Consider the following 13,374-nt stretch of genomic DNA (forward strand, 5'->3'; position numbering starts at 1 on the left):
TGCAGAGAGTGAAGGCTTGGGAAATTCTGAGGTCATTAGGAAGCACCGTGGGCTCTTCAGGAACATACACACTAGCCAGCATTTCCTCAGGGAAAGCAGATAGTGGGCTCCAACGCCCCAGGCTCTGCCGGGGCCCTCAGAGAAGTCTCTTTGTTTCTTACCCGTCCGTGACCCTACCTTGTTTCTCTTTGGTTTTTAACGTTCGAATCCAGGAAGTTGAGGTCTCAGAGCTCAGCCTCACATCAGACCCCCCAAAAGAAAAGAATGCCCGCCATTGTTATGGAATCATCTTAAATGAGAAACAGCCGCCTTGTCTCTTGCCTAACCCACGGCTCAAATCACATGCACACGGAAGATAAGACAAGCGTGAACAGCGATGAGAAACACCCTCCCTGGCGTCCCAGAGAACCCACAGGTGTGCTGTGTGCAGGGTACCCGGATGCCAGCCAACAGATGTACAGTCCTGCCGAGACTTCCCTTATGGGCATGGAATTCTGGGCAGTGTGTGCCTTCAGACACACTGAGTTTTCTTTAGCAAGCTGGGACAAAGGAGCCTCTTGAGAGACTTCTCCCAGAGGGCAGCAACAACACGTGCCTTAAAAGAGGCGAGTCCATAGTTGGGCATGGTGGTGCATGCCTATAAATCCCAGCCCATCTCCAAAATGAACCCTCAGAGCTGGAGACAGGATTTTGAGTATGAGGCCAGCCTGGGCTACATAGTGTATTTCAGGCCAGTCACAGGTACATAGTAAGTCCTTATTTCAAAAAAATTAAAGAGCTGCTAGAGAGATGGCTCAGCCAGTATATGTTTGCTGTGCAAGCGTGAAGACTTAAGTCTGGATCCCTGGCACCATTTAAAAATACAAAAAACAAAAAAACAAAAACAAACAAAAAAAAACGGGCCTGGAGAGATGGCTCAGGGGTTAAATAAGAGCTACTGGCTACTCTTCCAGAGGTCCTGAGTTCAATTCCCAGCAACCACATGGTGGCTTATAACCATCTGTAATGGAATCTGATTCCCTCTTCTGATGTGCATGAAAACAGTGTGTTCATATACATAAACAAATAAACTTTTAAAAAACCAAAAAAAAAAAAACCTCAAAACAAAACAAAAACCAAACAACCCCAGGCACGAAGTGATGCTTTGGTTAAGAGCACTTGCTGTTCCTGCTGGAAACTTGGGCTTAGTTCCTTCAGCCGACATCTGGTGGCTCACAACCATCTGTATCCCCAGTTAAATATGGGCCCATGCATACAGCACACATACACTCAAGCACTCACATAGACACAGGATGTAAAAACCATAAACACACCTCTCTTTAAAAAAAGCTAGGCCCAGCGGCACACAGCTGGAAGGCTAGGGCAGGCGAGGTAGACAGGAGGCTCCCTGGAGCTCTCGTCTGGCTGCATCAGTGGGTCCAGTGACTGACGCCCTCTCAAAAATGAAGGTGGAGAACTGTAGAGAAAGATGCCTGACGTAATCTCCACAAGCACGCACACGCATGCACACATGCAGACACAAAGAAATCAAGGAAGCACTGCGTGGAATGGCTAGCGGACGGCAAGAGGGGCTGCTTGCTTTCGTAGTGAAGTTTAAAAAAAAATCAACCTGCTCAGGAGAGTAAGTGGTCTTGAACCTGATGCCGAAAGGCACGGGGCCCACCTTTCACTCGTGGGCTAGAGCTCCCTGGGGACACTGTCAGCAGGCAAGGTGTCTGTTGGTTCCCTGTAGAGGATCTGGTTCTGAGTCACAGGATACCACTCAGAGGCCTCGGACACCAAGTCCAGAGGATATAAGCACTGAGCCAGGCACGAGGGTCTGTCTGTAGCACTCTTTGGTTGGTTCACGTTAGCATGCTGTCTACAGTGCACTTGAACACAGCCAGACTGTGGCCCCAAAGTAGGTTTGCCGATAAGAAAAAAAAAACCATCCCTACTCTTTCAGCCCTTTGCCCCTGTGACTTCCTTCTCACACCCAGTGTCTTAAGTCTTGATTGGGAAATAACTGTCAACCTAAGACCTCCTTTCTGAGTGGAAAGCAAAGCCAACTGCAACCTTGACGTATCAACCTGATAATCCACCTTAGTGGGGATGTACAGGGAGCAAGGACAAGCTGCCAAGAGCAGAGTAAATGTGGGGCTGGCACTGCTTACATTACTGAAGAACATCCCATGCCAACGTGAAGTCAGGAGTGGCTGTGCACTGGGGGGTAGAACTAGGAATTAAGGATCACAAGAATGGGCGAAGCCATGACTTTATCCAAAGTGGAAAATCCTCCTGCCCCCACTTTTCTTTGAAGCCCAGCCATGCATGCCAAACTATTAACCTTTCACTTCCTGGAGGCTATGCCAGGCAACTTGAACTAGAAACCTAGTACAGACGGTGTGCATCCAAGTTCCAAGAGCTCAGCAAGCACACAGGCTCCCGGGGTCCTACACTACCTCTAATTCACCCCATAGTCAAGACAAAATGAGAAAACCGAGTGCATAGAGCCTTCACTGTCTCCTGATGATGGAGAATTCCGATTTCACTTAACACTGGCGTCCTTGACGGATGCAATTCCCTCCCCTTACGATTTGCCCTAGGAACACTGCCCGTTCAACCAGGATCAGTCACTCATATACGATGATATTCAGTGCTTCTCAAGACTGTGACCCGAGGCTTGCGGTACCCACAAAAGCAGCAGAGTACAGGCTGGGCACACTGGGAAGCCCCTCATCAAAAGGCAAACACAACAAAAGTTAACCCCCTCTCTCAATAACTGTCCACCCTGAGCATTTTCCCAGCACCCCCAGGTGCTGGTACTCAGCCAGCGATGGACAGACGGACGGACGGACGGAAGGATTGGGGGCAGCTGAGCAGCCTCACTCAAGCAAGAAAAGCTTCAAGACCCTCCCATAGCACTAAGAAGTTCTTACTCCACACACAGAGTTAAACAAAGCACAGTCAGGGCTCAAGTCAGGCCTGATGGATCCTACTCATCCCAGGAGCCAGGGAAAAACGGGTCAGAACCAGACTTTCAGAGATTCTACCGAGAATATTTTTTATTTTACAGGCATCATTCACACAACAATTACTTAGGTAGCACTTACAGGCATAGAGGTTCAATCCCAATCCACACTTCACCCACACAACTGTACTCTAGACCTTCTGGTTCAGCCCGCAGGAACGAGATGTATATTGCTTTCTAAACAGCTCCAATGAAGTATTATTACCCGACCAGCCGAGAGCAAAGGCCAGCTTCACCTTCAGTCTCAATACCCTGTGTGCGTATGCGTAAAACCTAGAGGGGCTATGTTACCCATCACCATTAGAGTTAATATTAAAATTGAATCCCATTTCTCAAAAAGTCATAAGAAGTATTTACAGATCCCATTAAGTTATGCATAAATAAAATCTGTACACTCAACAGTTTCTCAACACAGAGCCTCCTCAGGACTTGGGGATGACGGGTGCTGCTGTGTGCCTACCCTCTTCAAGTTTACGTGGAAAAAAAAATTAAGATATGAAATAAATATGCAGATAAAGCTTCTATACCTTAAAGGAACAGGTCATTTAAAACATTCTATCAAAAGAATTTTAAACTGCAATATTTTTTTTTTAAGAGGAAGGAAACATGAAACAACCAGCAGGATTTGCTTTTTAAGTTTTTTGAAATCAGGAGACCCCTTTTTGAACAGGGACTCCAAGCCTGTCACATACCACTGTGATTAGCTGCTAAGAACATCTGACCTTTGGCTCCTACCAGAAGGTGTGATCACTGACGGGGTGGGGAATGCTAGATAAATACTATTTTTTTTTTTAGATAAATATTTTAGTGGACATAAAAGTCAGCCATTACCTTAACACTGCAAAAAAAAAAAATAAGTTATGAATGATCGATCCCTTTATCTTACTCCCATGCATCATCTGCCCTGTCAGCAGCTGAGTGAGGGGGTTTCTGGTTGGCCCAGAGGTTCTCACAAGGGTGGTTCTAAAACTCATAGCACCTTTCAGAGAGGGACTGGATTTCCAAAAAATAAACGTTTAATGAGTAAAAGAACCAAACCAAATCTCTTCAGGATAGCATGTCCAGGGTTAAGTAGAAAAGTCACAAAGACTCCAAGAGGGCAGGTCCAGAGTGAGGTGGGTAATTGCTTGCCCGGGGGCTGACCGCCTCCCAGACTGCCCCAGAGAAGGGAGCTTTGCCCAGGGCTGACTGCGTCCCAGGCTGCCCCAGCACAGGGGGCTTTGGTCCTCTCCTTTCGCTCTCTGGCCTCTGTGCATGCACTTTTTTTTTACTTCCGCTGCTTCTCCATTTTCTCCATCGTCTTGGTGGAGTCGGCTGGACTCTGGTCTCCGGGATTCATGTAGGATTTGTCGATGGTGATTAGAGCCTCCTTGATGTAATTCTGCATTGCAGATATGGCGGCACAGATGGCCTGGCTGCCAAAGCCATGAGTGATCAGGCTGAAATGAGACAAGCAGTTTTGTATGTTCGTCTCCAAGACGGGGGTGGGCCTGCTGTTCCCATTGGGCGTCCGGTCTTGATGGAGAAGGTCTGTGAATTCTTTGCACACTTGCCTGTGAAGACAGTGGGGTAAACATCACTTGGCTCTTGACACAGTAAATTCCACCTGATCCTATTAAAAGCAAGAATGTATCTACTAGCTGGGCTTACGTGGTAGTGTACGCCTTTAATCCCACTACTCAGGGAAGCAGAGGCAGGTGGAACCAATGTGAAATTGAGGCCAGTCTGGTCCATAAATCAAGTCCAGGATAGGCAAGGCTATACAGAGAAAGAAATGCTGTCTCAAAAAAACCCAAAAAAGGATTTACTTACTTGCGTTCCATTTACTTACTATTTTTGAGACAGTCTCCAAAGGTGGAGCCTGGCCTTGAACCTACCATGTAGCCAAGAGATCATAGGTATTCACTTCTATTCTTGGTATGAGCTTGCATGTATGCTAGGCAAGCACTCTATATCAAGTGAGACATCCCTGCCCTCACTTCCTCCCATGCATTTTTGTTGTTGTTTTGTTTGTTTTCTTTTCTTCTTCTTCTTTTTTTTTTTTTTTTTTTTTTGAGGGGGGACAAGGTTTCTCTGTATAGGCCCGGCTGTCTGTCCTGGAACTCACTTTGCACACCAGGCTAACCTTGAACTCAGAGATCCACCTGCCTCTGCCTCCCAGTGCTGGGATCACGGGCCTGCATCACAGCACACCTGGCTTTATGCACACGAGGCAAACCATACTGAGCCACACAAACCCTTGCACATACCCAGATGCAATAAGCAGGGTGTTCTGATCACTGGGAGCCGAGTCAGCAGCCTCCAAGTCACCTGGGATGAAGCAATTCACCACGGTTCCCCCGCCTCTAACTCTACTAGAGGTCACTGTTCTGACTCAGCAAAGCTCTAGCCATTTCCTATTGCAGCGACCTTTTTTTGTTTGTTTGTTTGTTTGGGGGTTTATGTTTTGTTTTGGTTTTGGTTTTTCGAGACAGGGTTTCTCTGGGTAGCCTTGGCTGTTCTCGAACTCACAGAGATCCACCCGCCTCCGCCTCCGGAGTGCTGGGATTAAAGGCGTGTGCCACACCACGCCTGGCTGGCTTTTTGGTTTTGAGGTCCCGGAGTCTGTACAGGCCAAATACTCACTGTGCTGCCAACAACATGCTCTTCCGTGTGGCCATCTCATTTCGTCCCCCAAGATGTGGTCTGGTTAAATAGTCAGCCACTGCTTTACTGGGAAACTCAGCTTCGCAGACATAGGCAAAGTCCCGTGCCAAGTGGACAGCTTCGCCTGCAACAGCAGCAGTTGCCAGGAGGTTTAGGGTCTAGAGTAGTCAGCCAAGTTATATTTTCCCCCTCAAAACAGGGCTTCTCTCTCTCTCTCTCTCTCTCTCTCTCTCTCTCAACAGGTTTTCTATGTGTGGCTTTGGCTGTCCTGGACTCACTTTGCAGACCAGGCTGGCCTCAAACTCACAGAGATCCACCTGCCTCTGTCTCCTGAGTGCTGCGATTAAAGGCATGGGACACCATCACCCGATATTTATGTATTTGAGTGCTGTCTTCTTGCCCAGAAGAAGGCATCAGATCCCATTATAGATGGTTGTGAGCCACCGTATGGTTGCTGGGAATTGAACTCAGGACCTCTGGAAGAGCAGCCAATGCTTTTAACCACTGACTCATCTCCTTTCAGCCCCTTACTTTGTCTTTTAAAGTGAAACCTGGTACTGCGACCTGCCATTAGGTGCTCACCTATCTGTTACTCATTTCTTTCTTTCTTTCTCCCTGCCCGCCCCCCCACCCCCTTTTTTTTTTTGGATTCTCAAGACAGGGTTGCACTGCGTAACAGCCTTTGCTGACTTGGGCTCTCTTTGTAGACCAGGCTGTCTTCGAACTCAAGAGATCCACCTGCCTCTGCCTCCCTGAGTGCTGGTATTAAAGGCGTGTGCCACCACACCCGGCTCTATCTGTTATTCTTTTTTTGTTTGTTTGTTTTTTCGAGATAGGGTCTCTCTGTGTAGTCTTGAATGTCCTGGACTTGCTTTGTAGACTAGGCTGGCCTCGAACTCAGTGATCCGACTGCCTCTGCCTCCCAAGTGCTGGGATTAAAGGCCTGCGCCACCACCGCCCAGCTTCCCGCTATCTGTTCTTCTTATTGTTCATGTATGTGTATGTGCCTGTCATGTGAGTGCACACTACTGCATGGCTGGGGAGGGTGGGGGTCAGAGGACAACCTTCAGGAGCTGATGCTCTTGTTTCCAGGCAGGGTCTCTAGTGTCTACCATGCTTCCTAGGGTGGTAATCTAGAATATTTTCTCTCTCTTTTTTTTTCTCCCTAGGTGTTTTGAGACAGGGTTTCTCTGTGGAGCCCCAGCTGTCCTGGAACTCACTCTGTAGACCAGGCTGGCCTCAAACTCAGAGATCTGCCTGCCTCTCTGCCTCTTGAGTGCTGTGATTAGAGGTGTGCACTGCCACCACATGGCTTAGTGACCTGGACTCTTGCTTTTAAGACAGGGACTCACTGTGTAGCAAAGAGTCAGCCTGGAACTTGCTATAAATGGACCAGGCTGGCCTTGAACTCAAAAGATGGAATCCTCCAGAGTGCTAGGATTAAAGGTATAGACCACAACTCCTTCAAAAGAAGAAAAGAATCAAACTGTTGGGCAGTGAAGACAAGAAGCTCAGGAGTTCAAGTTCATTTTAGGCTTCACAGCCAGCTGGGGACACAGGAGACTCAGTTTCAAAAGTCAGTTCAAACAGGAAGTGGTACAGCAGAGCAATCAGCCTGCAACCTGGGCACTCAGGAGGTTAAGGTTGAAGTTCAAGGCAAAGATGGGACTCTGCTGGTGCTATCTGAGGTCCTGGGTTTAACCAGCAATAATACTAGGAAGAAAGTAGAAAGTGGGGGCATCTTAACTGAAAGTGGGGAAGAAAAAGCCTTACCCCAGGAGTTTAGGGGTTTCAGGAGTGATGAGAGAGAGAGTAGGGGAGAAAAGAAAAAAAAATTATTTCTTCTTCCAATAAAGGTGACCTGGCTTTAGGACTCAGGACTGTGGAGAGGCCAGAGGTGAGCCAGAACCCAGGCGCCGTTGTTGGAACACCCACTTTCTTATTCAAACTTCTCAGCGCAGCTAGGAAGGAAGCCTGGCAAAGGCGTGGTAGCAACCCACCCGACCCCACGCTCCACACAAGCCAGCTGTTCTCACTCAGGCCTTTCTGCTCGCCCTGACCTCCAAAGGCACAGCGAGAAGGCACGGAGGGGCTCTGCCAAGTCCCTTTCAGCGCTGCAGTCACACCGTGCAGCAAAGGAAAAGAAGGCAGCTCTGCTCTGGAGAGCATCTTGTAGCCATGCATCCTCAGTCTCCAGGCCAGGCCGGGCTGACTGCACGGGGCCCAAGGAGCTAAGCTGAAGAAGCTAAGCTCACCCTCCTGGCTTTGGTAGCAACGTGCTCCTTGCTGTTTGCTTGGTTTTTTTTCTTTCTATTTTCTTTTTTTAGCATTCTTGGCTACCTTCCAGGCTGGGGGAAGGGTCTCCATTCAAAAACTGGACTGACACAGCTATGACCTCAGGAACGGAGAAAGAGGCTCATTTGTGAACCATTGGTTTCATTCCTTTTTTTTTTTAACCCCTTTTGATGGAAGAGGGACGAATGGTGAAGTGAGCCAGTGCCCACAGTATACACCAAGCAGGATCCTGATGTCCCCAGCTAGAAAAGCATACCAGAAAACCAGCAGTTCTGACTCTTTCAGCTTTCAACAGCTAGTTCACTTCACAGGGACAGCTCTGCTGTTCTGTCATATGACTGCATAGGTTCAGAGATTAAAATTTTGGTACCCTGACCTTCTGAGTGAAGCTTACGGCATATAAGCATCACCTTGTCAGGGAAAGTGCTAAGACTCACCGAGGATGAGCACAGTTGAAAACCCGCTCTAACTCCTGTGTGTGAGCCACTCCTAGGAGGATAGCCTCAAAGTCAGGAAAAGTAAAAGGCACAGCTGTACTGACCTTCCACGAGAGAAGTGAGCAGGGTGACATGGGCGGCTTTCCGTCTCCCAGCTGGAAGGTTCAGCCCAATTTTGTCCAACTTCTCCCGCAAGGACCGGCCTCCGTTTTTGGATTTTGCTCTGTGTGGAAAAGAAAGTCTGCTACTCTCAACAAACAAACAAAACAAAACAACCCCTCCCCCCAAAAAAATCAGATGGCAAACAGACTACACTTCTCTCTAAAAATCTCAGAATACTGCACTAGTAGGGGTGCAGAAAGAGCCTGACTCAGGGCTCTGCAGTCCCAAGAAACTCCCTTGGGAGGGACAAAACACTGGAAGCACCCCGTTCCTCCCCCTCCCCGCAGTTGCTGCCTCTTAATCGCAACCAAATGATAACCTGTTACTGCTGTTTTAACGCCTTCTGCACTTGGCGCTTTCGAAAAGATATGCACTAAAAAGCCCTCTTAACACAGATTAGAATTCAGCGTTAAGATATAAAAGTTACATAAACGTTAAAAATACCTCCAAGACCCTCGTTCATAGTCACCTTCGGTTACCCAACCCCCAGGGGGCCCTGAACGTGTGTCACCTTCTGAGAACACCTCCCAGGAGCGAGGCGTTTAGGCATTCGGGTGGTGACAGTCGCCTCTGTACCTCAGCCACTGTCACTTTGTACTTAGACGTGGAGCTGAGCAGGGAGAGTCTTCCAGGGACAGAGCAGAACACCTCGCTGGGGTTCATGACAGCTCCCACCAGGTCCTTTGGGCAGGGGATGCCCAAAGGGTTCTTGGTCATTGAAATGGGTCCTGCAAGGGGACGGTAGAACAGGTCTGTCATTAGAAACGGATGGAGCAGAAGCAGAGACCTTCCAGACCGCCAAACCGAAGGTGAAGTCGGCCTCGGGAAAGTCTGCACCCCAAACTACATACTGCAAAAAGGCCTTTGAAAGCCACACTCTTTCTTCAAAGACCGGAATCTGAAGCCATGCGTTAACACCTCCAAACCTTAATTAGTCAAGATTCCGTGCACGGAGGAGTTGGGGTCCTCCCCCCCTTTTTTTCTCCCAGTTCCTGGCCACTACAGTAATCTGTTTAATTAAAGCATTTGCTTTCAGAAAACTGCTTCAATACGAAATAAATGGTATCCTCCCCTTCTCCCTCCCCCGTGAGCCGAAACCACAGGACACATTTAGATCAATGGCCAAACCCTTCAGTGCAGCTGATACCCGCAATTCAGAGACACAGATTAGCCAGACCTGTTTAAGTCCCCTCAGAAATGTTAGTTTGTTTTCCAGGTTTTTCTCTCGAAATTCCATCCTCTCTCAATTTACTAACGCAGTTCACCTTTTTAAGACCTTAACTCCCTGTAATTTAGGATGGGTCCATTTCCCCTTAAGAAGACTGCAAGCCTGTCGGGCTGTAAATTAATCAAGAACCACCCACCCAACTGTAATCTCATTTCCCCAATCCCCTCCCTCCTATAAAACCCCCCAAAGCCCATCCTTATTAAGGCAGTGTATTAGGAGAAACCCATTAAAGAGTGTTAGAATTAAGGGTCTCTCCAATACAGATTAAACAAAATCCCTTCTATGCCAGTGAGGAGGCTCAGCAGTTAGGTGTTTGCTGCCAAGCCTGCCTGGCGTTCAGACTCTGAAACCCATTAGGTTCGATTTTGACCCCCATATGTAATAATAGATGTACTTCTAAAAGGTAAAATTAGGCCAATTTGCTCAACAATAAAGACTGTCATAGAAGGTACTGTTTGTATTCTCCCCCTCACCCCCTTCACGTTGTTTTCAAGCTAAAAATACCAAACAAACTGTTAAGGCCGGCTCTAGGCTTCCAGTGAGTTCAAGGCCCTCCTGGGTCACAGAACTAAACATTGTTTTTTTTTAAAAAAAACCCACCACCAACAAAAATCTTTTAAAATTTAAAGCTCTTCAGAGTTCTTTTCGTCCAGGTCAGAATAATGACTTTTACTCCTTCCAACGGTAGTCTCCTGGACTCATCATCAAGTAGATGACCCCTGCTAGCTACTTAATACCCGCCCCCCAACCTTGTCAGAAAAGCGGCAACTTCACTGCTTAGGGCTGCGTGCACACCACAGGGGACGCCTAGAGTTGTTTACCTTTGCGAATGACAGTCTGATCGTGTAGAAGCAGGTGCGGATCGTCCACGTTCTGGGTGGGGGAAATGACAATTTTCTCTTGAGTTTGGAGAAAGGTGAAAAGGCTAGAGGGTATGTAGACAGGTAAGGTAGCTCCCCCAGCCCCCAAGCCCGCCCTGCTCACCTGCACGTCCTCAATGGGGTGACCCATCTCGTGCAGCCCCAGGTTCTCCGCCAAACCGGCGGCTTCCAGGGCGTGCGCGTGAGGCAGCAGCAGGTCGGAACGGCGGTAGGCTTCCCGCCGGGCGCTCACCGCGCCCCCCTCCAGCCCAGAAATGTGGGGTAACAAGCCTGCAGGGCGCCCGTGGTGTGAGGCCAGGCTAGCACCCTCCTGGCTCTGTCGACCGGGCCAGGTTTGCTGTTGGCTGCCGGTGGCGGCAGGCTGGTGCAGGGGGTTGATGGCGGCGGCGTAAGCCTCTCCCAGGTGCGAGTAAGGGTCGGCTGACTGCGAGTACGCCAGCTGCTGGTAGGGAGGCGGGAAGTAGGGAGGAGGCTGGTACTCCGCAACCCCGGTGTGCGAAAGTGGCGGCGCCGGACTGTACAGATGTTGTCCCGCAGAAGAGAGGTGGGGGATGCGCGGGTTCCCATTGCTGCTCGCGTCGTGGCGATCCTGGAAGAGAAATGGCAAAAACCCGGTTAATACGAAACCCTGCTACAGCGAACCGGTAAGCCAAGGAAAGGGCACCTACGCGCCCCAACAAGCTCGTGCCACCCGTCTCGACAGGCCCCCGAACCCGAGGGCACCCGGGGACAATGCGCCCCAGGGACTTCGTTGTAAACCATCTGTCTAAGACCTGGGGGAACGAGTCCTTCAAGCACACTGGCGAAGGCTTCCGCGCTGTGTTGCTTGGGGCGCTCGGAGGTGCCAAATGCGAGCTCCCGGCAGCAGTCCGGGAGAGGCCGCGCCTGTGGCGGCCACCCGTGCCCCGGGAAGTCGGCGTGTGGCGAACTCGTCTCAAGGCGCACTCGCTCACCCGCCTTCCCATGTTGACCCAGGGAGCCTAAAGCTGCCTTTGCGGATGGTAAGCAAAGCAGGCGGCAAAGGGCGCATTTTCCCCGCCCTAAGGACCTTCCCTCCCTCTCACTCCCTTAAGAGGCAAGAACGCCGGGAAAGTGACACTCCCAGGTAAGGCCAGATCTGTAAAGTCCTCCAGAGAGACTCCAGCGCCAACACGCGGGCCCAGAGCTGGGATCCTTGTTAGCCAAGCCGGTGCCTTCTGCGCCTTAGGAAGTAAGGTCTTCCAGCCCGGCCACAGTAAAGGTTCTCACACAAGCCGGTGTTGAGAAGGAATGAAAAGACTCTGCCAAATTGGGCAACCTTTGCCTGCGCACGTCCCCTCGCCCCAAGGCGGGTCAGACTTAATTCCTAAAAGATGTGTCTTCATCAGTCCCGGGGGTCACAAGGGTAGTAGGGACACAGGGACGGGGCACCGTCGCCCCCTAGCGGAATCTCCCGGGCATGCAAGCAGGGGCAGCCCCTGGAGGTCGCGCGGGCGAGCTGCGCTCCCGCAGCCTAGCCGCTTGGGCTCTCCTCGGCACGTTAGCAGTGCTCGCCTCGCGCTGCCTGAATCTTCTTCCTCTTCCCGCTCGCCGCCTCCCTCCCTCCTACTCTCCGAAACTCTAGCTCAACCTGTCCGACAGGATAGAGTACTCGCGAGCGCTCAAGGCCCCATCTGGCCTCACCCCCACCCCATAGTCCCCAACCCCCACTTCTCTTGAAAACCAAGCTGCAGTTGTTTGGATTTTTTCCCCCTTTCCCGAGGAGGTAGCAGGGCAGGTGACAAGCCTTCCTTGGAGGAGACTCCGCAAAGGTGTCGCCGGCAAAGAAGCCTTCGTGGACACTTTGGACAGACTCCGTGGGGGAAAAGCCACGTCTGAGAGTCGGAGACAGGACGCTCTTCGGGGAAATCGGAAAGGAGGGCCGTGCGCTTCTTAGGAACCCACTGTTGAGCTCTGTGGGTGGGTCTGCCATGCTCTTGCCAGGCCTCGTCCCCGAGGGACAAGATCAGATTCAACAAGGGGCCCAGGAGATGGCCGAGGCGTGTCCAGAGGACTGGCCCTTATCCCTCCGGGAGGCAAGAGCTCCGCGCGAACGTCCCCAGCCTCAGCCCAAGGTCCCGGGACGCTGCTCGGGGCGGAGGGGCTACGTCCCCTAGCCCCCGCTCACCTCGCAATCCTCTTCATACTTGACATTATCTGTTATTTTCCACAACATGGCGTCCGGCGTCCCCCAAAATAGTCGCCAGTTAAATCCAGGCTCCCCCCACCCCCCGAGCGGTAAATCCACAATCGGGGTCACGGTGGCCAGGCGTCTGCCGCCGCCCCCGCCGTGCGCGGGCCTCGCTGTCCGGGTCACTGGAGGCGCATTGGTGGCTATGCGCGCAGATGTAGCCGCTGTAGGTGTGTAGAAGCCTTAGCCGTGGACCGGAGAAGCCTCACCCTCACAGTGTCCCGACGATAGCCGGGGGACCCGAACGCCTTAATGAGAAGGAAATTATCATAACTCCTCCCCGGAGGCCGGCACCGAGGCCCAGGCGCCGGGCGGGGCGGCCCCTAGCCAGTCCCTGCCTAGCTCCGCCCCGCACCCTGCCTGGCGTCTTGCAGGGCCCCGGCGTTGCGAGGGGCTTGGCAGGGGCATAAGTGGGCGGTCTCTGACAACCGCAGACCTGCCAGGCTTGGGTACCGGAACGCGGCTTCCTTTGCCAGCCCCTTTGCACACCTGAGATTGGCAGAACT

At 51.0% G+C, this 13,374-nt stretch overlaps 1 protein-coding gene across 2 annotated transcripts; it reads right to left on the minus strand.

Moving 5' to 3' along the window:
• Positions 1–3,026: 3,026 nt before the first annotated feature.
• On the minus strand, positions 3,027–13,119 carry TFAP2C (transcription factor AP-2 gamma). Of its 2 annotated transcripts, none has more exons than XM_084776743.1 (7): positions 12,806–13,119; positions 10,763–11,248; positions 10,600–10,651; positions 9,062–9,278; positions 8,493–8,611; positions 5,636–5,780; positions 3,027–4,563 (listed from the first exon to the last, which is right to left on the minus strand). In XM_084776743.1, exons 1-7 carry the CDS (start codon positions 12,851–12,853, stop codon positions 4,278–4,280), a joined length of 1,353 nt encoding a protein of 450 aa, XP_084632869.1. In that variant the 5' UTR covers positions 12,854–13,119; the 3' UTR covers positions 3,027–4,277. The 2 variants fall into 2 exon arrangements, with proteins under 2 accessions (XP_084632869.1, XP_084632870.1); XM_084776744.1 differs by lacking the exon at positions 12,806–13,119 and adding an exon at positions 11,613–12,296.
• Between the last annotated feature and the right edge of the window lie 255 nt (positions 13,120–13,374).

This window comes from Acomys minous, assembly GCF_964271855.1.
Source record: "Acomys minous genome assembly, chromosome: 3".
In the NCBI taxonomy this organism is placed as follows: Eukaryota; Metazoa; Chordata; class Mammalia; order Rodentia; family Muridae; genus Acomys; species Acomys minous.

Bases quoted from the DNA above. Each gene is read 5' to 3' on its own strand.
- TFAP2C (XM_084776743.1), bottom strand. From the start codon at position 12,853: ATGTTGTGGAAAATAACAGATAATGTCAAGTATGAAGAGGATTGCGAG. The intron at 5,781-8,492 runs GTCAGTACAGCT...CTGCTGTTGCAG, and splicing joins GCTCACTTCTCTCGTGGAAG to GCGAAGCTGTCCACTTGGCA. The intron at 4,564-5,635 runs GTGAGTATTTGG...CTGTCTTCACAG, and splicing joins AGCATGTTGTTGGCAGCACA to GCAAGTGTGCAAAGAATTCA.